This window comes from Stegodyphus dumicola, chromosome X1, assembly GCF_044657685.1.
Source record: "Stegodyphus dumicola isolate Sdum_Otavi_A_Nest chromosome X1, ASM4465768v1".
NCBI classification, from domain to species: domain Eukaryota; kingdom Metazoa; phylum Arthropoda; class Arachnida; order Araneae; family Eresidae; genus Stegodyphus; species Stegodyphus dumicola.
This window is the reverse complement of record NC_140780.1, coordinates 94,555,008-94,580,124: the sequence shown is the minus strand read 5'-3', so window position 1 is coordinate 94,580,124 and position 25,117 is coordinate 94,555,008. Positions and strand designations below refer to the sequence as shown.

The following is a 25,117-nucleotide window of genomic DNA, read 5'->3' as shown; positions in this document are numbered from 1 at the left end:
CCAGCTAAAATTTGCATTTATTTATTTTCTCAATTTTTTTTTTCAATAGTCGGGCGCTTTATTTAATTGCCATTAGCCTTGCGCCACTAGAGCAGGAAGTGGTGGCCATTTCATTATGGAAGCACGTAATAGGTGGCTGCCGTTGCCTCTTATGAAAGGACGGACAGTTACAACCAGGCCTTCTCTCGGATTCGAACACCGGCTCATCGCTGAGTCAGTAAGGGTGAACTATTCAAGGAAGACTCAATCCGCCTTGTCCTAGCGGGACCATATTATTAAAAATGAGGCAGTAAGAGTCACTAACCCTATACCGACTGGGCGGCTATTCGAGTTTCGGGCCCTGGGGCCCTACTGGGGCTCTGGGCGGCTATTCGGCTTTGGGCCGAGTTTTTTAACAGCTGCTCTTTTTGCCAGAAACGGATGCTTGTGGAACTGATTTGCACATGTAATTCAAAGAAATGAATTAAAAGATAATTAAGTAATAAGTTTTCATAAAAGCTAATTTTTATATTTAGATTTTAAAATGTAAGTTTTTTTTCGATTCCGAAAGAAGAGGAAATAAGCATATCTTTTAATATTTTCTGATCTGAGAGTATCTTGCAATGTTTTGCGAAGTTTTAAAAATTCTCTGATTTATCCAAAATCGTAAAGCACTTAAGATGTTAATGCAATACATTTTAAGGTGATTTCCTTCAATAACATTCTAAGTAAACATTTATAATATTTCTTTTAGGATACTGCACAGAAATGTGCAAAGAATTCTTACCTTGATTAGCTGTCGTTGATATAGGAAACGGAGTTCTTGTAGTTGACACTTCTATAGGTCTTTGAGATGAAGTTGTTTGTGATGGTCTTGACACAGGTGATGGCTTAGAATTTGATGTTACAGGAACAGTTGAATTAGCGTGCAAAGACGTATGTGATACTGGTTTGACAAAAGACGGTCTTGATGGTGGTTTTGGTTTAAAATATGTAGGTCGTGATGGAGGTTTAAAATAAATTGGTTTTGATGACGACCCTGGCTTGACATATATAGGTCTCGATGGAGATGCTGGTTTGACGTATGTAGGCCTTGATGGTAGTGCTGGTTTGACGGACGTCGGTCTTGTTGGAGGCACTGGCTTTACAGACGTAGTTCTCGATGGAAACACTGGTTGGACGGATGTCGGCCTTGTAGAAAGTACTGGCTTGATAGATGTAGGTCTTGTTGGTGTCACGGGTTTGATAGAGGCAGGTCTTGATGAAACGAGTGGCTTGACAGTTGTAGGCCTAGATAGCGGTCCTGGTTTGACAGATGTAGGTACTGACGTAAACACTGGTTTGACATACGTAGGCCTTGACGGAGGCACTGGCTTGGCATACGTAGGTCTTGATGTTGGTTCTGGTTTAACAGGATGAGGACTTGATGGTACAGTAGGTTGAATGTGATTGGGTTTCACTTCGGTATATGAAGAGGATTCGGGATGAGCTGTTAATTTTTCAGAAGAAATTGTTACACTTTCTTTAGTATCATATATAGGAGATTGAGATGTAGTTGAACTTGAAGTTGGTTTTTTATGAGCAAAATCCGTTACTGTAGAATCTGGTACAGGAATTAAATCATTTTTCGAGTCATTATGAGCGCAACAACTTCCAAACAAGAATCCATCTGCACATGTTCCTAAGTGTTTTCCTTCAGTTTTAATACACTCCCATACAAACATACAAGTACCAAGATCTCCTATTGAATTGTAACATGCCTGAGGACGAATATGAAGGCTTCTCACTGAAAAAAGTAATAGAGAAGTTTGTAATATTAATATCGAATTTAAAAATAGAAACATTTACATCTTGATGTCTGAACTAAATATTAATTAATATGTAATTTATAACTGATAATGCAACAGTATTAAAAGTGTGAATGCCTATGTGTTTTTAAGAAATAAACGATATTTCGCTTCTAGCAACAGATTCCATGTATTTAAAGCTCTCTGGGAGTTAATAAATAAATAAATGATTTTTATGCTTTTTATCGGAAACAGCGAGATTTCGAAATTGAAAAAAAAAATCAGTGAGTTTACTGCTCATTTAAAACTTTAACTTATTTAAAAAATTAAGTTATTTCACTTTTTCGAGAGCAGAAACTTTAGGCATGTGCAACAACACATACAGAGTGTTCAGAATGATTTATCTGACTATACAGTGTGTACCGTAAATGTTGCGACAAACTTCTAGGGTAGGTAGGGCACATCATAAGGATTATGAATTGCATAGGAACTTATACCCGAGAATGCCAGGGGTAAGTGGTAGCAGAGGTAGAAGGTGGGAAAGGAAACAAGAGAGTGATTAATTTGAAACATTTATTGGACATGAATACAAATGGTGTACGACAGATTGAATGTTACAACAGATGCACCATCAGACGAAAAACGCCTGACACCAACGGACCATTTGAATGCCGCGAATAATTTGATCTTTCTGGAGTAAGTTCTTCCCGATTTGCTTGAGAATGTTCCACCAAATGTGAGGCGCAAAATCTGATTCCAACATGAGGGAGGGGGCTGCTAATTTGAATAGATCATTCTCGCATCGATGGATTGTGCGTGGTGGACCAATTCCCTCGCCCCCACGCTCACGGGATTGATTTCTTTTTGTGGGAAGCCATCAAAAGTGTCATGTATCACGATCCTATTGTATCTGAAATGGATCTCGTGGCAATACTCGCCTGCACAGCTGCTACAGTCAAAGAAACTCCTGGTATGTTTTGAACATGTCCGTCGGTGTCAAGTATGTTTGGCGTCTGATTGTGCAAACTTCGAGCATCTGTTATAACATTCAAGCTGTCGTACACTATCTGTATTCATGTCCAATAAATGTTTCAAATTAATCATTCTTATTTCTTTTTCCATCTTCTACCTCTGCTACCAATTACCCCTAACAATCAACCCTCCTATGCAATTCTTAGTCCCTATGATGTGTCCTACCTCCCCTAGAAGTTTGTCACAACATTCATGGTACACCCTGTATTTTGATGATGACCATGTTTTTGGAATTTACGAAAGAGTGTAATCAGTGGTACTTCAAAAGGAAAAGACGGTTTATCTTTAACTCCATAAGTATTCTTTGCAACTTCTTACAACATGAGGAATATTGAGACGATATTCGGATTCATTCGCGTAATTGTCTACTGTGACCTCCACTTGCTGACTCATTGCAACCAAGCGACGCTAAACTCACGCAGAGAATTATAGAAAATGCTAGTTTTAACACAGTTGAACGCCCTACCAAAATATTTTCCTTTATGGCTCAGTTGGCTGAGAAACAGTTTCTTCCATGAAAGCTTCGCCCTTCCAAGTGCAGCTACTCGCCCGCTAGTGGTCAAGTGGTTAAAAACGCTGAAAATTAATAGTTCGACCTGAGGCTCAGTTCCCAGTCCACAGCGGCCGAGCGGTAAAGTCGCTAAAGACTGGTAGTTGGGTCCGAGTTACGAATCCTGCGAACGGATCGGCTGCATGAGCGTTTTCGTAGTTTCCCCATGTGTAATGTGCATACGAGCCAGTTTACCTTAGAAATTCCTCCACGAAGGCCATTCCTCCCATTAGGCAGATAGCCTTAGAGATTTTACCGTAATCACATAAACCAAACCAAATCCCAGTAAATAAGCTGGTTGCATAGATGTTTTCGTGGTTTTCCATAATAACGTAAATATTAACGGATTTCCGTTAGAAAATACTTTGAAGGACACTTTTCCTCATACAAAGAGCCCACATGTGCTTTCCCGTATTCAAATCATAGCAAATAACTCACGTCTAGCTTATATCCGAATCAATTTCCTTAGCAGGATCGCGAGGGAAGCGATCTTACCCAAAGTTGATAACATTAGAACGATTTGACGTATTAACTTACTTTCTAAGTTACCTATATAATGTTCCATTGAGAAGTTCGATAAATAAAATCTGTCGCCAAACCCTGCAATTTAATGCCAATAAAGGATGAATGTGATACCAAAGACTCAAAATCTTCGCGGCCCACCAGCGGCAGAGCGGTAAAGACGTTGAACACTGGTAGTTCGGTCCGAGATTCGAATCCCGCGAAACGGGCTGTCTGCATGGGCGTTTTCGTAGTTTTTCCCATGTGTAACGTGTATACGAGCCAGTTTCCATTAGAAAGTCCTCCACGAAGGCATTCCTTCCTTTAGGCAGATATCCCTCGTGTGCTTTGCCTTAATTAAATAATCCAATCCAATCGAAAATCTTCGCTTCGGTTTCACGAAAGCCAGTTTAATGCTCAATAAGCCATCGTAAAAGTATTTGACGTTCTTCGTAATTGATCTACAATTGTTTCCTGTTATTAGAAGATCTACCGAGATCATGCTGCAGGGTTTGAACATTTTAAAGTTAATAACCGATATAGGTATTTAACACGTTGAGCTCGGCGCCGAATTTGCTGTCCTTTCCGGTTGGTTTCGGTTAAGCCGGTTATCTTGGTAACAAAATCAGCTTAATCCAGATTCATAACAAAATGTTACCAAAAAAATTGTTATGTATTGTAATATGTGTAAAGCTAAGCCATATTTTTGTTTAGAATGTTTCAATAAATTTCATTAAAACTGCATTTATTTTTTAACTTTAATATTGTCGGTTTCGTGGACCGACACCAGCCAAACGAAAATTTTAGTGCCGGCCACACGAAAAAATCACTGCCGGTCCCCAGAGACCGATGCCGGGCTCAACGTATTAAGTATTATCGTAACCAACTTAATAGAATTTGCCAAATTTTCAGAATGGGCCCAACTCTGGCAACCATTCTCATAAAAATCGCCAAATTCCGCCAAGATGGTTGCGTTAATATGTACGCATAATATGTATAAGTACCTCAATAAATTGGTGTGCAAAACTTAAGCAACAATGTAAATTTTAATCAGATAGCTATGAAATTGTAGAAAAGGGGTTCTTGCGTTCAGTACAATGGACACACAATTCAGTAGAAGGGTCATGCGTATGCAAATGTCAAGAAAAAAAAGGTCACAGGCTACGTGAGCGTACGCGAAACGCGTACGGTCGGCGCGCTCAACTCGAGATTACCATAAAAGGAAGGATGGAGATGCAATTAAAGACATTCGCTGCAAGTACAAGGAGTTCTTTCGTGAAATATTTTTGGCTAGAAGAAATGATCAGGATGACTTCACACGTGGAAGAATGATCGAAAATCTGGAGTAGGGGCGAAGTGTGACCAGTATAGCTGAAGAGTTCGGAGTCAACAAAGTGGCGTTTCGCGCGTTTAGAAAGCCTTCCATACCGTAGGTAAAGCTGTTAGAAAGGTTGGTGGTGGCCGTCTCAGGAAAACAACTGCAGCAAATAACCGATATATAGTCCTGCAGACGAAAAGAGTCCGAAACCAGTAGCAAACGCCACAGCTCAACAACTGTGAACACCAACGGGCGACAATCGTCGTGGTTTATTGTGTCCAATCACCTTCACAAAGATGGCCTATGCGCCTGCCGTTCTGAATGCTGCATCCCTTTGTAAGTTGGCCATCGGCATCACCGTTTACAGTAGTGCAAGGAGCGCAAAAACTGGGCATCTCATCAATGGAGTCGTATCCTGCTTACGGATGAGAATCGTTTTAATGCCACAAGTGATTCTCAACACAAATTGATTTGGAGAGAGGTTGGGACACGGTTTAATCTCAGTAACATTACGGAAAGAGACCGTTACGGTGTCCTGAAGATCTCGTCTGGAGAGGCATTATGCTGAACGGGCGGACGGAGCTTCACGTTTTCGACAGAAGTTCTGTAACCGGAGATCGCTATCGTCAGGAGGTGATCCCCCCCTATGTGCGTCTGTTCCGAGGTGCCATTGGAGCAGACTTCGTTTTTATGGATGACAATGCACGGTCACACCGAACTCTTGCTGTTAAGAAGCTACTGAAAGTGAAGATATCAATGGATTGGCCAGCGTGCTCCCTTGATTTAAACCCCATAGAACATGTGTGGGATGCTTCGGGGAGACGCTTGTGACACGATTACATCCTCCGGGGAACAACCAACAACTGAAACAGATGCTGATTGAGGAATGGGCACTTTTACCTCAAGATCTGTTGGAAAATCTGGTGCTGAGTATGGAGAGACCTTTCGAAGCAACCATTGTAGTAAGGGGAAGGCATATCCCATACTAAGAAACACCTGCTTGTTGTTCTTCCTCTTGTACAGACAATCATGTGTAACGATACTGTGAATTCAATAAAGCGTGTTTTTGTTTGATTCCATACTGTATGCATTGTATTCATTTTTAGACCAATTATTCTTTCGTCATCGTTTAAATACAAAATGCTGTCTCTTAATTCTGAATTTCATTCTCTCAGATGATTTCTCGTGGAGTTATGCCAAAAAGGATACCTGTTGCTTAAGTTTTGCACACCAGTGTAATGTAATAAATCCTTATATCAGTGCGTAAACTTAGAAAATTCAAAGGCTGTGTGGTTCGACAAAATGCCGCTATAAAAATCACTGAGAAACAGGATTACACCCCCTTAGATGCGTATCTAAGCAAATTTATGTTGCGCCAACAGAAGATGACTATTTTGTTGCTATTTTAGGTGTCATTTGGACTACTAGAACGATTGACGCAAATTTTAATTGCTTTATTTGGCAGATATTCTCAACATTTGCTCATAGTTATTTAATTTTTTTCATGATATGTTCTTAATTTATGGTAATTCATGCTACGTCCGTAATTTATCTGCTCGTTATGTAACTAAATAAAGAGTGATGTGTGATTAGCTAACTAAAGAGCCATCAGTTCTTGAAAAAGCTCCATCGAAATGTTTAGGGCAAATTTACCGGGATGTCAGAGAACTTTAACTGTTTACGAGGGCCATTTTTCAGAGTCGACGGAAAATAAGTAAGTACTCTTGCCTGTCTGGCTAAGTTTGGTTTGACTCAGTAGATTATGGCAAAGCACATTCAGGTTATCTGCCTAAGCAGAGAGATGCCTTCGTGAAGGACTTTCTAAGGGAAACTGGCTCGTATACACGTTACACAGGGGAAAACCCACGAAAACGTCCATGCAGCCAGCCCGTTCGTCTGGATTCGAACCTAGGTCGGAACTACCAGAACGATTTTACCGCTCGGGAGCTGGTGTGCCTGCCTGTCTAGATAAAGAAGAGTTATGACATGTATTGAACTTAAAATCCAAAGTTTTACCCAATCTTTTTGGTTAAATGAGAGATCATAATGCGAGAAAAGGATTCAATTATAATTATTATTCAAATATTATTATCAATTATTATAAAGAATAAATAATTATAAGTAATAATTGATATAAGCGAAAAACTGATTCAAAAAATGCTCTTCAAATTTCATTCATTATAGAAAAATATACTTAAAACTAATAGGAAATAAGGTTATCAATATAAACATTCTTTCCCTAATTTCAAAGTGCTTTCGTTTGCAGAGGTGGTTAAAAATTAATTTCCAGGATTTGCAAAAGGATTTACTTTTAATGTTAATTGAATACCATATACAAAATTACTCATAGAACAATTGTTAAGGGGAAAATGGCTGAGAAAAATACCCAAAATAGCCACTAAAATGAAAATAATCAGAAAACCGATCTGGAATCTCATTGTTGTTCCAAAAGATGCCTTCGGCAAAAAGGCTCTGAAGGGTTTTCCATTTATGCGCTTTCATTCCAAAGAGTTCAAGAAATCTAAATTTCGCTTTCGTTAGCAGAGTTGTGAAAGATTGGTAAATGCGTTCCAATGCGTTTTTACCTCCGGCTAAGTTAAAATATGAACAGAATATAGTGTTCAGTTACGAATACGTAAAGGCTATTTGTTGAAGGGATTTTATTTGAAAGCTGAGCTGCCTAATTCTGTATTTGTTTTTGTATGCAAGAAGCTGGTTGTTTCCTTTTTCAACTTTTTCCAGGAAAATGTATTACAGAGGATAAAAAAATTACAAATAACTGAAGATCCTGACTTAAAATGGATATTAGGACGGTGAGTTTTATTTGTTTACGTGCATGTTAAGTAAAATCTTGTCGCGCAGTTTTTTTTTTTTTTTTTAGTTTCTTTTTCTCCGCTGATTTTCATTATAATTTTATTTTGTTAATACAGCATGGTTGCATAGACGAAAGTTCCGATCGTGGTTTTATTATTGTTACGGGTGGAAATTAGTCTTTTGCGATTTAACATCTTTTTAAAATGTCAAATAAGAATATTTCAGAATTTCTTACCAAGACAGAATGCTAAAAGGGTGTAATCAATTTTTAAAATCCACTGAGGAAGAAAATTGTGGTGTTCCTGCTTATAAGAAAACTGCATCTAAGAGATTTACGGATTTATCGGTTACCACTGGGTGAAATTTTCATATCAATAATCTTTGGCTCCAAGAATTCTTTTTACTACAATACGTCCTCAGTGACATTTTGGTAACCTTACGAGTTCTTGCTTAGGTTAATTCATTCAGACAAAGCAACTCCAGGGGTACCTGCCTAAGGAAAGGGATGCCTTTATGAAGGACTTTTTAAAGGCAATTAGCTCGTATAAAGGTTACATATAGGATAAAGCTCGAAAACTTTCCATGCAGCCAGCCCTTTCGCCGGGACTCAAACCCAGGTCGAACTATCAATTTCCAGCGACTTTACTGCTCTTCTGCTACTGGGCTACGCAGTCCATTGCATTGAATTATTTGGATCAAAGCAAAGTATGGGAGGGCGATCAACCTAAGGGAATTGATACCAATACTTACGTATCAACGCAACCATCTTAGTGGAAGTCACCAAATTTGGAAAATGGGTGCGGTTACGAATGCATGATGCAAACATGCACGTAATAATTCTTCAGTTTTGGTAAGTAACATCGCTATTTTTGTATGCGTTATTGTATATTTGAGTGATTTTAATTGTGACATTTTTTTTAGTCTTTAAGAAATATTTTTTGTTCAGAATTTTAAAATAATTGCTGGCACTGGAAGAAGCTGCTACAAAATTTCTGAGGGAGTACAGTATTTTGCAGCAAAATCGCTTGATGGGAATAATAGCTTTAAGTACATTCTTAGAGCGATCATCGGGAATTTTCTCACAGTAGAAAAGAAAAACTCATTTGTAAGTTTATTGACTGATTTTCGGGATAAATTCTTAAATAAAACGTAAAATAGTCATGTAATAGTAATATGTACGTTCTATATAATTTTTTGCCAGTTAATTTAATGAATCGCCATCCTTTTTCTGCTTTAACCAAGGTGGTTGTGTTTATACGTATGTAACTGATTGTCTTTTATGGAGAACAATTTAAGGAAAACTGGTTTGTGTTTACCTGATACAAGGAGGAATCACTAAAACTTCAGTTCTGAGGGATTTGAACCCAAGCCGAGCAACCATTGTTCAACTAACTATCTCATAGCTCGCTAATGGTGGGAAACAGATTCTCGAAAGACGGCTCTAAAGCAGAGGTTCTCAACCGGTGGTAAGCAACAAAAAAATAAGTGGTACGCAAAAAAAATAAATAAATAAAAATTTAAAAAAAAAAAAAAGAGAGAGAGAGAGAAGCAAAGTATTTTTAACTATTAAATTCAAAATTAAAACTTCAACATCCTGATTGAGTTTTTCTCTGACACTCGTAAGTTCATGCGATTTGAGCCCACCAGCGGCCGAGCGGTAAAGTCGCTGAACACTGGTAGTTCGGTTCGAGGTTCGAATCCCGCGAACGGGCAGGCTGCATGGGCGTTTTCGTGGTTTTCCCCATGTGTAACGTGTATACGAGCCAGTTTCACTTAGAAAGTCCTCCACGAAGGCATCCCTCCCTTTAAACAGATAACCCTCGTGTGCTTTGCCATAATTAAATACACCAATACACCACTCATGCGATTTGAGCTTTGTTCAAGAGTGGTGGTGGTGGTAGTAGTACTTTGTAGTGGTGGTACTAAAGGTTTTCAGTTTTTGTTTAGATTTTACACGTTAGTCAAAAGGTTGAGAACCGCTGCTCTAAAGCAGCTGGTACCGTCGGCGACAAATTGTGCAAGCTATACTTGCTTGTCATTACTAATGAAATGCTTAGCTACGGTGAAGGAAAAGTAGCGAATGAAGTTTATACTTTGAAGGAAAAGTAAGCGATTTTATATTTATGCACTGAAGGAAAGGTAAGCGTTAACTGAAGGTAAAGTAGCAAATGAAATTTATGCACTGAAAGAAGAGGGGAAAAAAATGCAAATGATTGTCACTGGATAAATATATACCTTCTCCCCCCCTTCGAAAAATGTTTGGTTTGCTTTGTTTTATCTGGTTATGGCACCGCCCGCAAGGGCTATCTTCCTAAGCGAAGAGATACTTTCGTGGAGAACTTTCTAAGAACAACCGACTCGTTCCACTTACACATGAAGGACACGAAATGCCCTTGCTGCCAGCTCGCCCAAAATCGAACCAAGGTTGAAGTAAAAGTGTTCTGCGACATTACCGCTGCTGCCATTCCCAAAATAAAAAGAAACTAGAGTTAAAAAAGGGATTAAGATTACCAAAATCTAATTATATATATTTTGTTTCTGAAAACGTGCTACCCGGTATAACCGATAAGTAATAGATTTGAGCTCATCTGGTGATCTAGTGGTTAAGAACACTGAATGTTGTTAATTCGACTTGGTTTGGGTTTCGATCACAGGCGTACGTAGTTGGTTTTTCTTATGTGTAACGTGAATACTAGCCAGGTTTCCACAGAAAGTCTTCCATGAAACCTCCCTCCTCTTTGGCGGATAACCCTCGTGGCTTTGCAGTACTCAGATAACCTAACCTAACTTAAAGTCCCAGATTTGCGTTACCCTGATATCATTTCGAGGATACCAGACTATTTATTGCTTCTCAAAATACTACTTTTACGGATATATATGAGAAATCCACTATATCTGTGATCAATCACGTAAGATATTTCCCCTTTTCTATCATTTAGAACCATTTTTTGTAAAATACTGAAAGAATTATGTTTTATGCCTACGGTAACCATCTCTTTTCTAATTTTTTGTTCCAGTGGCGAGTTGTAGCCATTTATAGGCATTCGCCACTACTAAGGTCGGAAGCGGTAGTTACTTTTTATTATAGAGGCACCTATTAGGTGGACCACTGTTGTCTCCTTTGACGGAATGGACAAATTGCAGCCATGCCTTCTCCGGGATTCGAACCCGGGCCCTTCGGTACGGCAGTCAGAGACCCTAATTATTTCCCCGTCTGGGAGGCTGGTTTCTAATTTCTCTACACAAAATATTTTAATTGAGATAAGAGAGGTGATTTAAACACTTTTGTGATGACATAGTTTTATTCAACATTATATATATATGTAGACATATGGTAAATATACCTATAGTTTTCAAAGTTAAAATGTAAGGAATCTTTTCGTTATACGACACCACATGCTAAAATTTTTCTTTATTGTAATACAAATGAGCTGATGACGAAAGCATGTTTTCTCGCTGGAAGTTCCAGCGAGAAAACATGCTTTCGTCATCAGCTCATTTGTATTACAATAAAGCTTTCTCAATATAAGGAACATATCTCTTTGATTAAACATCAATAAACAAAGAATGAAATAGAATAACACTTCGAAAACGTTCTATTAATATTACTTTGAAAACAAGAGCACTGTAATAAGAGACAGAAAAAATTAATTTAACGGTGGCCTATTGGCAACATTCGTGCATTATATCTGTGACGCACTGACGCGTGTTGTCCTAAAAACGGCAAAGATCCAAAATAAGTTTAAGTTCAAACTTGGAAGAAAATAGAACAACAGCTAATTGATTAAGACCTGATCTATTATCAGACAAAAGCTCAAACCCATTTTCCCAGTTTATGAATTAAAAGGGTGCTTTTTCAAAAACGGTGAAATAAAAAGATTCTTATAGCTTTTCTTAAGAAGATCTTCAATCAATTTTTTTCATCTAAGTGTATGTGGCATTTTAAACTGATATTGTTGCATTTCGATTTAACTGTGTAATTAGTAGTTTTGCATTATATGTAAAATTATTATATTTATTAATTCTGATAAGAGGCTTACCTTCTGAATCATTACTTTCCAACTGTTCTAATAGTGAACCTTTTGGACCACTCCTAGAACAGTTTGAAATGTATGTAAATTTTGAGTTATAAAACTTCTTTACATATGTTCTGTAACACTAGTACAGTTCTGTACCATAAGTTTTCTTGTGCAGTTTATTTAGCTTTGTAGCAATCAAACAAGAATTGGAGCACGTGGTTCACTGTAGATTAGTTACAGGCCCATTACAAATTTATTTGTCATGCTTATTACATTTCTTAAAAGACAATTGATACAATAAAAGATCCCCTGTTACACATTAAAAAAAGATCAATAAAGGAAGCTGAGAAAGATAATAGTGCCAGTTAGTGTAAATTGTCAAGTAATAAGATGATTAAAGGCAATTTTGCAGAGGAAGCTGAAAAAAGCTGCAGAAATTTCCCCACAAATGTTAAGCAGGCAGCAAACTGCTATGTGTTCTCATTCTATTGCAATGAAATATCAGATGATCCTGCTCAGCGAGATCACAATGAAATCGCTATGGAATCTGTTAAGAAGCAATAGCAATTAAATTGCTATTGCTATCATTTCATAGCAAATTGAATCTTAATATTCAAGAAGGTCAAGCCAAACCTGCTAAGGGTGCAGTGTATTTAATGGTAGTGAATATTATCATTGGCCCGTATGTACCGCTGACTAAAGATATCACTGATTTGTACCTTTATTACTAAAACTATACCTTCTACGCCTTTGCAGAGAGCCCTTTCCAGACCAGAAACAGAAAGAGGCAGAGTAAAGAAAAGAGAAAGCTGGAGAAACTTCCAAGTTGTCTGGTAAGAATCATTTCAAGCGATAGGCACTCAACACTGCCTCAAAGAAAACATAGAGGTTCAATGCTAGGGCTTTAATAAATATCAACTCAAGAAATCGGCGATGTTTCCTATATAATATGGACTTTAGGATTTATTGCCCAACCAAGTACTCCTAAAGTACGTACACACAGTGTATGTGCGTCGGGCTGGGCTCGCAAACACCAGCGAACACTTAATTACTAGAAAGCTGTAACCTGGGAGGCCAAGTCGTGTTCCAACTGTTTCAGATAGGTGGAAAAAGTGTTAAAATTACATCCTTTTATTAACAAATTAACATTTTAACTCATACAGTTAAAGAATACTTCTTATTATATATTTAAAGAAGAAATACTATTTTCTTATTCAGATAGTGCACCTATATTTTAACAAAGTTTACCAGTCACACATCAAAGCTTCCTACTCAATTTCTTCAGTTTCATAGAAGAGACAGTCGTTAGGTTTAAATAGTACATTTTTCTTGTTCTTCAAAAATCTTCCGATGCTGTTGAACCTTTCTAATGCTGAAATGAGCGCTTATTATACACTTTATATAGCTGGATTTAAAACACTCAATAGCGTATGGAAAGCAGCTAAGAAGTGAAAATAAAATTCCAACTATCAACTGTTTATAGAAACTGCTTTCGTATTTTAGAAATCAAGATGCAAACTAATGGACCAAAGTAAGGATTATAAGAAAGAACATTCATGATACAAATATTTTTATTTTAAACTTTTCTGTAATACCGAAAATTCGTTCTAATAGAGTGTAAACTGCCTCACTGTATTCTTAAAGGCAAGCACAAAGATAATTTTTTGTACTTTTTTTGATAATTCAGATTGATCATTTTCTTATTACTTCTTTTTCTCGGTATGCATGGAAAATATAATGCAGTATTAATGCTTATTATACTAATCTTCTAACCTCCAATATATGAGCCTTACATATGTGGCACGTTCTAAAAAATTCGCTGTGGTATTGTAATGTTACCATCTGTACATCTAAAAACAGGTGAGAGATGCTATAATAAGAGAAAGATAATTCACAATACTTGTGGGAGTAATGTTGTTAAATATCAGAAGCTCGTATTATCTGTCGTCTCATGCATTATCGACTAAAAATGTAATTCTTAATGTTTTCCCCATTTTTAACTCTAATAATGCGATTAAATATTGATTTTCTTGTATGTCAATACAAAATACAGAACGGTATCCTATTTTGCAATAAAATTAAACATTAATAACGTCGTGGATAATTAAAACAACTACGTATTTTTATTGCTTGGGATGAAGCGAGGTGTAATATGCATTTTCTACACTCTCAGTTTTCTTGGTAATAGAAAAGGGCTCTTAAACTAAAATATGTTAGACTCATTTTAATCTTCAAATAAAAGCAGTTATCATTCATACTGCCACTTTCAAAGTTTACAAGAAATCGAACATGTAGAAGGAACCATAAAATAATTCAAAAACAGGGAGAAACTAGGAAGTCTTAAAACATTTTGAACAACTTTCAAAGGAACGTATTACAGAACTACCTAAAAGATATAATTGCTAGCGTGTGATGATGAGCATATTAATTAACTTGCTGATTACTTACAAATGTTCCTTACCTACGAAAGCATAATTATAGCCAGTGGTTCATACGTATGTAGGTTAGAGATATCGGGACCCTTGCCAACAGATGTTTAGCTTGCGTCATCCGTTAGAAAGGCTCCTAATTAATGAAACTGAATTATTTTCTTCAAACAGTTATAGTAAGTTTTCAATCACAGCAATGAATAAAATCTGAGAAAGTTATTTCGTTTAAGAAATTTCATTTAATCTTAATTAAACAAATGCATCATATTTTTGTAAAATTACTGTAAATCTAGTATTTGATAATATATATTTCTTATTCATTCATATTATCAGTTTATGTTCAGATACCTTCCGTGCTCTGTATATATTTCATTTTACATTGCTAGTTTTTTATACATCATATATATTTACAATTATTATTTTGATTAGTAAAGGTTATATAGGAGAATTTGCAAATTATTTGCAGAAAATAATGCATTTCTTTTTTGTTTTCGTTCTCGAAATTTTTGTCTGTATATTTGATCTCACTACTGTATGCTTGCTGTTGACCAAAAAAACATCTATTGCTAATTACTTGTTTCTAATTTTAAATTACCTCAACTACTAGCCAAATAATAGGTATTTTATGGTGTGGCTTTATTTAACTTTATGGTGTGGCTTTATTTAACTTTATGGTGTGGCTTTATTTAACTTTATGGTGTGGCTTTCACAAAACGTTTTATTTTGTTTGGTATACTGCAATGCAGTTATTAGATTACGCAAAATACATTATGGTTGTTTTAACTATAAGAACGGTTACTTTTGTGAAGGATTTTTCAGGGAAAACTCGTATCCACATTATACATGAAGAAACCAGGAAAAATGCACATATAGCCTGCCTGTTAACCTGCTTCTGAGTGCGGGTCGTGCTTTCAATGTTCGGCGGTTGTATTTATTCAGTTATTGGATATTTCAAAAGCAAGAAATCCTTACCAAATTTAATGTCCTACAAGTTACAGCCAGTGGTAAAGTCATAGTAATTTGAGCTAGGTTCGACTCAACAGAACGGGCTTTTTTTGTGCTTTTTCTCCACGTGTATACGAAAAGTTTTCCTAAGGAAATCCTTTATGAAAACATTTCTACTCATAGGCAGATAACCTTGGAGAGCTTTGCCAGATTCAAATGAGCCAAACAAAACCAGCCCATCCAGTGGCCGAGTCGCGGTTCTGTTGTCTATTAGCAGATTGGCTTGCTTCGAATTTTTACTGTTTTCACATGTGTAACATGATCACGAGCCAGTTCCTCCTAGAAAGCCCTGCTATGACAAGTAGACCTCACGTGCTTTGCCAGTATTCAGGTTAACAGTTTCTTTGCAAAATCGAATATAGTGCGGAAATTGCAAAATATACTGGCGAAAAGTATATCAAAAATGGTACTTAATCTTGTTGACAGAAATGTTATAGAAGTAAGGAATTGCTCGAGAAATAAGACTGTCATAAATCTATTCTTGCTATTGTTAAAACAGAATAAATAATTTAAAAATATGCTGAACTTATACTTACATTAAAAATTAAACTTATTTCTAAAATTCTATTGAAAAGTAAAGAATTTGTAAAAAATAATTTTAAAGTACAGGGATATGGGGAAGAAGTCAGGAAAGTATCATTGTAAGAGCTTTTAAAATGATAACTACGTCCATCATTTCACCTTTAAAAAACGCTCAGAAAGAATTTTTTTTATGGTCATTCCGTGTATCCAAGTCAGAGGAGGGAATCTGGTTTGCTCATTATAAAATTCCTTTTATCAGCATCACCTTCAAGCAGCATTTTTCCCTGTTTGTCAGCTTCATCATCAAGGGATTTTCTCCCAGTTTAGAATAAGAGATTTACAAAAGCGATCAAAAGTATTCTCGCATAGAACTGCAATTCAGATTACATAATTGTAGTTATGTAAACTTGAACATAAAAAGTTGTGTTATATGAAATGGTAAGATTAATTTGTATTAAGAAAGGAGGAATTATGCAAGTAAGGAAATCTGAAAATATAAAAATCATCTTTTGCTTACTTATTTCTTATCCCATGCTTGCAAAAACGCATCATAAATCATGAGGTGGTGCATGCATTTGTCATCAGTCATAAGAGCTATTCTTTAAAGCGAGACATCTTCGTGGAGGACTTGTAGATGGAATTAATTTCTATTAAAGTTATACATAGATAAAATCGGGATACATAATTTGGCCAGTACTTTTTGGCAGCAGCTGAAGTTGGAACTAATCCCTAGTTCTCAGCGGTCTCATTTATTCGACCATTGGTGAGTTCCATATTGCCTGAATGGCCAAAATAAGCTTTTTGACGTTAATGCCTTTAACGGATTCAAAGTGGTGCCATACAGAGGTAAACAATGCCAGTGGATAAAAGTACAGAGAAAATATTTTTAATAAGGTGATCATACTTTAATCAATATCTATGTGACATACATGAATTTTACGTGGGTAATAATATCACAAGTAAATTGAGCTTCATTTGAATGATTTCTAAATTAAATAAACCACTCATCTTGTTCGATATCTTTGGCCACCTCAAAAGAAAACTTCAATCCAAAAACGATATGCCAATTATGAATCATTCAATACCATAAGGTAATAGGAATTTATATTTCTTTAGCTGTTAAATTTACATTGAAAAATAAGGAGTATATCATTTTTATGAAGGCCGCCTTTGAACGTAGATCATAGATTCATCGATTCATGTGTGATTAAAAAAATGAAAGACTTTCTGAAATGAAGACAAATGACAAAAAATGAAGACAGTTCAGTAGTTGCGGACGGATAAACTCTGTGATTCTCTCTCTCTATATATTTAAAGGTTGATGTTTCATTTTGCTCAAAGATGAAACATAGCGTCTAGAAACGTTAGCGTAGTTACTGTTGCAAGATTGCTTTTCAGTAATCGTTATATAAAACAATATAGGTTAAGGCATTTTTTAAGTACATTTAGGTAGCTGTTTTAGAAAATATCAAATTAATCTAGTAATGCATCAGTAAAAAAAATACTGATCAGTCGTGTGTCTCCTTATGTGTACTTATTTGTTGCGCCAGATTATTCGTTCCTTTACATTTTATTCTTGAAACACTTCCCAGAATGTAGAAATTGTTTACTTTATTAAATAAACAACGCCATAATGATGAAATACATTTAAGGGAAAAGAATTTTTTTCTTAATATTGAACAGAATTTTCCATGCTTTGTAAGAAAATATGTAACAATGAAAAATGTTTCATCTCTATTCCATCTTGTTCCGCACATTCTTATTCTGTAGATTCAAGCTCTTTTCCAAAAAAAAAAAAAAAAAGTTTCAAATTGTATTCAGCATCTAGTTATAGAATCAGGCATATAGATTAAATAACTTATTTTCACAATTAATAAGAATTTATTGTTTTTATGTTTACTTTAAATCCAACCATAGAAAAGTTAGATAAATTTATCTTACTAAGCAGGTTTGATAAATTAACTGCTTCTTTTCATGGTGCATAAAAGATTTTTAATCGTAACTAACAGAATTTTTAAAGGTCTTCTTTCACCTTTTATAGCTTTTCCTATAATTAGCATGAATACGTGCTTGTTTCTCTTAAAATGTCACCAGCAAATGTATTCCTGTCCAAGGTCGATAGCCCTAATAAAATGGCCGAAAAAACACTTTTTTAAAAAAACAAATTTTCTATTGCTGTACCCCAGAAAAGTTGCCTATAGCCCAGCTCAGCAAAATAGGGGGAAAACATTTTCATATAAAAATATAATTTCCGTTTGCACATCGCACTCAAAGTTTTGAAAAATAGCCAAAGCTTGCTGTGTTTCGTCAAACTCTTATAACTACTAAACTCACTAGTATCGAAATGCAGGTGTTCCTAATGTGAATTTTGGTGCATCAGGAAAACAAAAAAAAGTTTAAAGCCTGTAATTAGAAATTATTTACTGTTTGCCCAAAAAGCTCAAAGCAATTTTTTTGTGAAAATAGCAATATTTCGTAATTTCTGATAATTTTACTTTTCGTGTTTAGTAAAGAAACGGTGAATATATTTATCATTTTTATTTTTTATTGAAAAAAGTGCACCTTAAAACCAGTGACTTGGGAAAATGCTAGTGTAATACAACTTGATAGAGAGGTCATCGTTACCAAGCTGTCTCTTGCGTCAGCGCCACACACTTTTTAGATACTTCATTCACAAGTTTGACACACCTTTCTATAGCTTGGCTGTGACAAGGGAAGCTTTTGAAATCCAATTGCAGCTATATGCCAGTCTTTAACAGATTTCTGATGCCCTCATATGCAATGTTCCTTACAAGTGAAGAAGTGGAGATATTGCAACTAACCTACCATATAATTTTGAAGAAGTCAGCTGCTTCGAAATGACTTTAGGTGTGGTAAAGCATTGAATAGTCTTTCCCTTGGAAAGTTACCAAGCATTCAACAAAGGACCCGGCCATAGTTCACTGATATGTTTTCATCTAAAATCATTGCAAGGATCAAATTTTTGAGATGATCAAAGAAAGCATTTCACTGAATTAGTGGATTGATGACTTGCAGTCAATTTTGAATTAGATATCTCGGTGCCTGATGGCTTCAAAATCTATGTCTGGACCGTATGTGAAATTTCAGGTAGTTTTGATTTTGAGCCAAAGAAGGGTTTAAGAATTCAAAATAAAATATATAAATTTCCTAGTTTTATTAGTATGTTTTTCTAAGCTCGCGTAAAGTTTGAGAACTAGATTTGCTGTCGTTTTGAGTGTGAAAGGAGATTAGGAATATGAGCTGCTAAATCTTCTAAATTTTCACCTGACTGCAGAAATATTTAGCAAGTATTAGTGATCCTTTTCAGCTTGAGGAATGCAGAATTCAACACGTTCAAAGCCAACCGGTGGAAGTTTTTCACAGCCAGCAAATTTTTTCTTAATCGGTCCATCGAAGGAATTTTTCCATGTGGTAACACTACCCTAGTGATGAAACCTGTAATTATTGGAACTGCAGTTCATTGAAGTGTAGGACATATATCCTACTGCAATGGTCTCCCAATGTGCAATTCATTCTGATGAGTAGCACCATTTTTCAAACTAGTATTAATTACAGATCCATCGTTCCCTATCACATCAAGTTTTTCAAGGGAAATGGCCCACCAGCGGCCGAGCGGTAAAGTCGCTGAACACTGGTAGCTCGGTCCGAGGTTCGAATCTCGCGAACGGGCTGGCTGCATGGGCGTTTTCGTGATTTTCCCCATGTGTAACATGTATACGAGACAGTTTACCCTAGAAAGTACTCCGCGAAAGCATTCCTCCCCTTAGGCAGATAGCCGTAGTGTGCTTTGCCGTAATTAAATAAACCAAACCAAACCAATCTTCAAGGGAAATCTCATGTGTGGTCAAATAGGAAATTGTGGTTAATGCTAAATCTTTAGCAAGTTCTGTAGAGATAGTGTCTGAGATATTCCGATCCTGATTTTGTATGAGAGAAATATAGTCCTGTTTTTCAGTTCTTCGAAAACATTTTGAATTAATTTTTTTAATTACCATCGTATCGTCTCTTCTTCATCGAAGTACAAACCACGTAGTGTTTCCTTAACAGACTGATTCTGCAAATTATTTCTGTTATTGCGAGTTTTTCTTATTATTATTCTGTTTATTGTCAACGACATGGGAATTGTCTGAATCAGTTATCACATACATTGTTACATAATATTTACAATACACACAATATTTACAATTGCGAAATATAATTGCATAATATTTGATAATTATATGCTCTGTTTAAAAACGTTTGCAGCAAAAATTACGAAATATTGCTGTTTTTACACAAAGTGTGTTTTTTTAGCTTTTTGCGCAAATAATAAATAATCTGAAATTACAGGTTTTAAATTTTTCTCGTGTTCCTCAGGCCCCAAGCTTCACATCAGGACCTATAGTATTTCGATAGTAGTGAGTTTAGTAACTATAAAAAATTGACGAGGAACGTCAAAATTTCACCATTCCTCAAAACTTTGAGTGCAATGAGCGGGCAGAAGACTTAATTTTATTTGAAACTTTTTTTTTTTCAGTTTGCTCAGCTAGACGATACGCAATATTCCCTGGAAGAGCGATAATAAATGTGTTTTTTTGCCCACCCTACCTAGTATACTTTGTCATCATGATCTAGTAAGTCCATTCTGGCGTTTAGTAAACAGATGATTAATAGCTCAGAAAAAACATGCGTATGGGCCCTCCCTAATAATCAGGTGTTTATTCTGGTAGCTCGACCTGGGTGATTGGTTTTTGTAGGTTTTTTTTCCATGTGTTACGTGAATACGGGCTAATTTCCTACAGAAAGTCCTCCATGAAGGCATCCCTCCGGTTAATCAGATATCCTACATGTGCTTTGCCCATATATAAAATAACCAGCTTAACTTAACCTAATCGAAACACACATATGCGAATGCAGGTGCTTTTAATGCACAAATACTGTAGGAAACTGGAAAGATCTGCTTCATGCTTTGTATGCTAATTGCTTAACATTTGATTTGCTTCCTGCAATCTGTTACGGGTGCTCATTGTTCATCAGTCTTTTCTCAGACAGGTAATTTGGAAGTTCCACAGGTTTAATACCTTATACTTGATACTCAAGGTTTAATACCTTATAGTTGATACTTAAGGTTTAATACCTTATACTTGATTAAGGCCGCTTTGTCAAACAGTGTAAAGAATGTAGTCTTTCTGTGCTTTGTTCTTATTTTTTAAATCAAAGAAGCATCTACCCTTCTGTCTTTTAATTTCTGGTTTCTATTTGATCTTTAGTTATTTAACTATCATACTGAAATCATACTTCAAGGAAAAGTAAAACCTGCTTAGAGTAGAGCGAAACTGTGATTTCTCATACCAAATAAACCAAAATTTAAAAACCTGCTACAGATTTAAAATGTTTGCAACATACATTTTGATCTGATAGCACCAAAATGTGTTTCAGGGATTAGTAGGAGAATAAGTATTATTTGTTTTCAGCCTTATTAATCCAGTTAATACTTGTTCCATGAACTTCTGTTTGAACTCTGAAGGTGTTTGACCTGCATTCTGTACATTTCTTTTTTTAAAGGCCTTTTTCATTTAACTCGGATTGCCATTTGATCAAGTGCACCACATTAATTTTATTGATTAGAAAATTTTATTGATTTTTATTTTTTCAGTGAATGAGTTAATTACGTACATACAGCTGCTAATACGTGTCTTTTGTTTCTTCCCCCCCCCACACACACATACGAAGGGCAGAAAATGATTCCAAAGTTCCTTTAAGAACTGGTTTTCAGGAGAAACATCCCTTCAAAATTGCAGAATATCTTTATTACATTACACTGTGCTTCAGAGTATTAACATGCGTAAAGGTTCTAATAAATAGTAACTGGGAAAAGCTTCAAGGAAATTTAGTTCACCACTGACGAAGCTTTATTGATAATTTTTGCAGAACCCAAATCAAAATTGTGATTACTGTCTAAGCTATGATTAACTCTGTCAATTTTTTTTATTTTCCTTTAGAATTGTAAGATTTGTGTTCCTTGAAGTAAAATTGTAATTCCGTTTTAGTTTAACCGATGTGTAACAAACCGCATTGACAGAATGAGCTACAAATTCTCCATGAATAAAATTAGAAATGGGATCTTAAGAATGGAACCCCGAATTTTACTGATAACTAAGAAAATAATCTGAAAATTGAAATTCAGAAGAATCTGAGTGACAGAAAGGAGAAAGAGAATAATATTCAGGTTATTATGGTTATTTCTAAAAGAAAAGTGCTTTTTGTTAAAAGTAAAACCAAAATTTGTAAAAGGCTTTGATCGATGACTGTGGGAGAAAATCCTCCGTCAACAGTAACTGATTTCAAATAATTGAGTTCATGAGAAAGCAACGAGTCTGAAAAATAAGCTTGGTAACAAGATACAGTACATAAGAGTGCCTCTCAACCTGGATAGTGGTTGATAAATCTGACTACACTACCGAAGGGCCCGATTTCGAATCCCGGAAAAGGCACGAATGTTTCTTAATGTATGGCGTCTTTACGGCATGGGGCACTCAGAATGCACGGGTAGCCGAAAGTCCTCTCGATAGTGGTGATAGGCAGGAAAGACCCTCGGACGCGTCCTCCCAGGGTGCTCTCCTTCAAAATTGGAGGCGGAACTGAGTAAAGTCATACTGTCACCTGTCTGGTGCTCAAGCTTGCCAATGACAGGTGCAATCTTGCGCTCCTTGCTAGGATGAATTTCGGAAGCTTGTTTTGTTGTTACTATCAGACAAGTGAGATGTGTCACAACAACAGAAACAGAATATCAAGGAAAGGAAGGGAGTTATATTCAATTTCAAAATTGAACTATATGTCTAGATCAATCAAATTCATAAGAGATAAAAACCTGGCAAAATCGTCTTTATTCCTCTCTAAAAGAGCGAATGTATCATCAACGTAGTAGATACAGAGCTGAAAAGTACCGAACTGAAAGGATTGCCCATAGCTAGTCTTTCAGCATTTTGACAGTAATTATTTTGGAAAACTAAGTTAGTCTAACTCAAAAGAAATTAGATGAACGAAATTAACTCCTGAATTTCCGTTTGTGAGAAATGGAATTAATTCTCGAAAGACTAATTCATAATCGCTCAATTATAATTTTAGTTGATCGTTACGCAGAAATATCCTTAATTTACTCACAATTTTCGAAACGCTTTTTAAGATATAAAATCCTGTTAGAAAGTAATGGGAAAAGTCTAGAAACCAAATACTTGACTAGAGCATATGATGTTTTCCCTAAGTCAGAGCCTACTGAGCAAAAAGGAATTCCGATTTTATAAACTCAGAAAAGGCATAAGACCTAGCATAGTTAGAAATAAGGGGAGTAAGCAATTTTTTAAACTGAGTTGGGAGTATAGTGTAAGAGGACTTTACAGCTGTTTTAACTTTTGAGAGGTCAGGGATTGAGCAGTACTGACCTTCACATTTCAGTCTCAACTCCGTCAGTGCATAAGTGTTTGTCCATAGCAAGAATGTGTATACTTTTAGCAGTTTTTAAATAACAATGTTCGGATTAGAATGAGTTTCGTGTAAGGCTTTCTTTTCTGATTAGCTAGGAATTTGAAATGAAAGATTTATTATTAAACTTAAATGTTGTGAGTAAGTAAGGGGCATATTGTGTTTCCAAATACTTTCGTTTGATCCTTTGGTGATTAACATTAGAGACACTAATTGGGTGATTATCAGATTCATTAAGACTAGATGGCTGGGATGTAATCTTTTGGGAGTTAGAGATAAGAAATTTTTTATGTCGTTAACAAGCAGTTTCGGTTCTAGACCAAGATTCATGATCAGTAGAGGAAAAATTGGAAAATGAATTGGCAAATTTCAAATGAAGATGGTATAATTCATGTTCAGCTTTATTCAAACGTTTACTTTTGTTTATGGCAGCCCAACCGGGATAGTGGTTAGCTATGCTAACTGCCGTACAGAAGGCTCTAATCCCGGAGGAGGTATGGATGTTTGTAAGTGTATCTGTGAGGCATGGGGGTACTGAAAATATGCGGCGAGCCGCAAGTCCTCTCCAGAGGTTGGTGGTAGAGGAAGAGAGGTGGGAGACCTTTGAACTCGTCCTCCCGGGGTGCTCTCTATCAAAATTGGGGGGCGGAACTGAGCAAAGTCGTACTATCACCTATATGGTGCTCAAGGCTTGCCAACGACAGACGCAAGCTTGCATTTCTTGCCACGATGAATTTCATGGACCTTGTTTTGATGTTACTGTCAGAAAAGTGAGATAAGTCACAAGACACAAAAACACTCTTTTTTTTATCAAAACGTGATGAAAAAGTGACAATCAATTTGAATTTGTGCATAATTTGAGAGAAACAAGATTTAAGATTATATCTGGCTTGTATAGATTTGGGAATGGCAATTTGACGTTTCCATTTAAGCAAAAAATTTCAGTAGTTCAAAGCCTTCGTACGCTTCAGGTATAACTTACAAAACTGATTTTTTATTGAAGGTATGGTGAAACTAATGCGAAAAACACAAAAAAGTAATAAATATCCATGACAACATGAACAACAATCAAACAATATGAAGTAGTACGGTAAAAGAGGAAAAAAGGTGAAAATATGAAAACTTCAAAAACGGCGATAAGAAAAGAGGTTGCAAAACGAAAGAAATTACAAAACATAATAACAGCAAAACAATGCTTATAATACAGTAAAATGGTAGGCTATTAACAAAAGATTTAAAATTAAGAAAATATCGAACAAGCGTCAAATCAGTACAGCTTAAGGAGAAATTATATTGAAATGAAAACTCAGTAATTTCCGAGAATGTAAGAATCCAATGTAAAGGTAGAATGGCGTTAAAAGAAATAAATAAAATTTAAATGGGTAAGTGTAGGTGATCGACTAAACTATTAAGCTATGTAATACGGTTTTGAAAAACGAATAAGTAATAATAATCAGATATATTTAAGCCGCTTTTGACAACCCTACAAGTCGAGGGAGTCGGCAAAGAAGTCATTCTTTGCATCGTTTCGAGGGTGCACTAGTGGATTGAAACTAGTAAATGATAGTCAGCTGTAAATAGAATATATAGAATAACTACAACGTCTCTCCGCTGTTTTTTAACAGGAATGACTGGCACTTATCTACAAAAGTGAGCTCTTCTCAAGTTCACAATGCTTC

General features: G+C 36.0%; 1 protein-coding gene across 2 annotated transcripts in view; it reads right to left on the bottom strand.

Moving 5' to 3' along the window:
* Nucleotides 1–25,117, bottom strand: part of LOC118186834 (uncharacterized) — a 71,272-nt gene that overhangs the window by 32,466 nt on the left and 13,689 nt on the right. The window contains exons 3-4 of one of the 2 annotated variants that reach the window (XM_035356995.2): nt 14,462–14,565; nt 767–1,765 (exon numbers count right to left, since the gene is read on the bottom strand). In XM_035356995.2, coding sequence (XP_035212886.1) covers nt 767–1,703 — 937 coding nt within the window. In that variant the 5' untranslated portion in view covers nt 1,704–1,765; nt 14,462–14,565. The remainder of the gene's footprint in view (nt 1–766; nt 1,766–14,461; nt 14,566–25,117) is intronic. The other variant, XM_035356994.2, reaches the window with a different exon arrangement.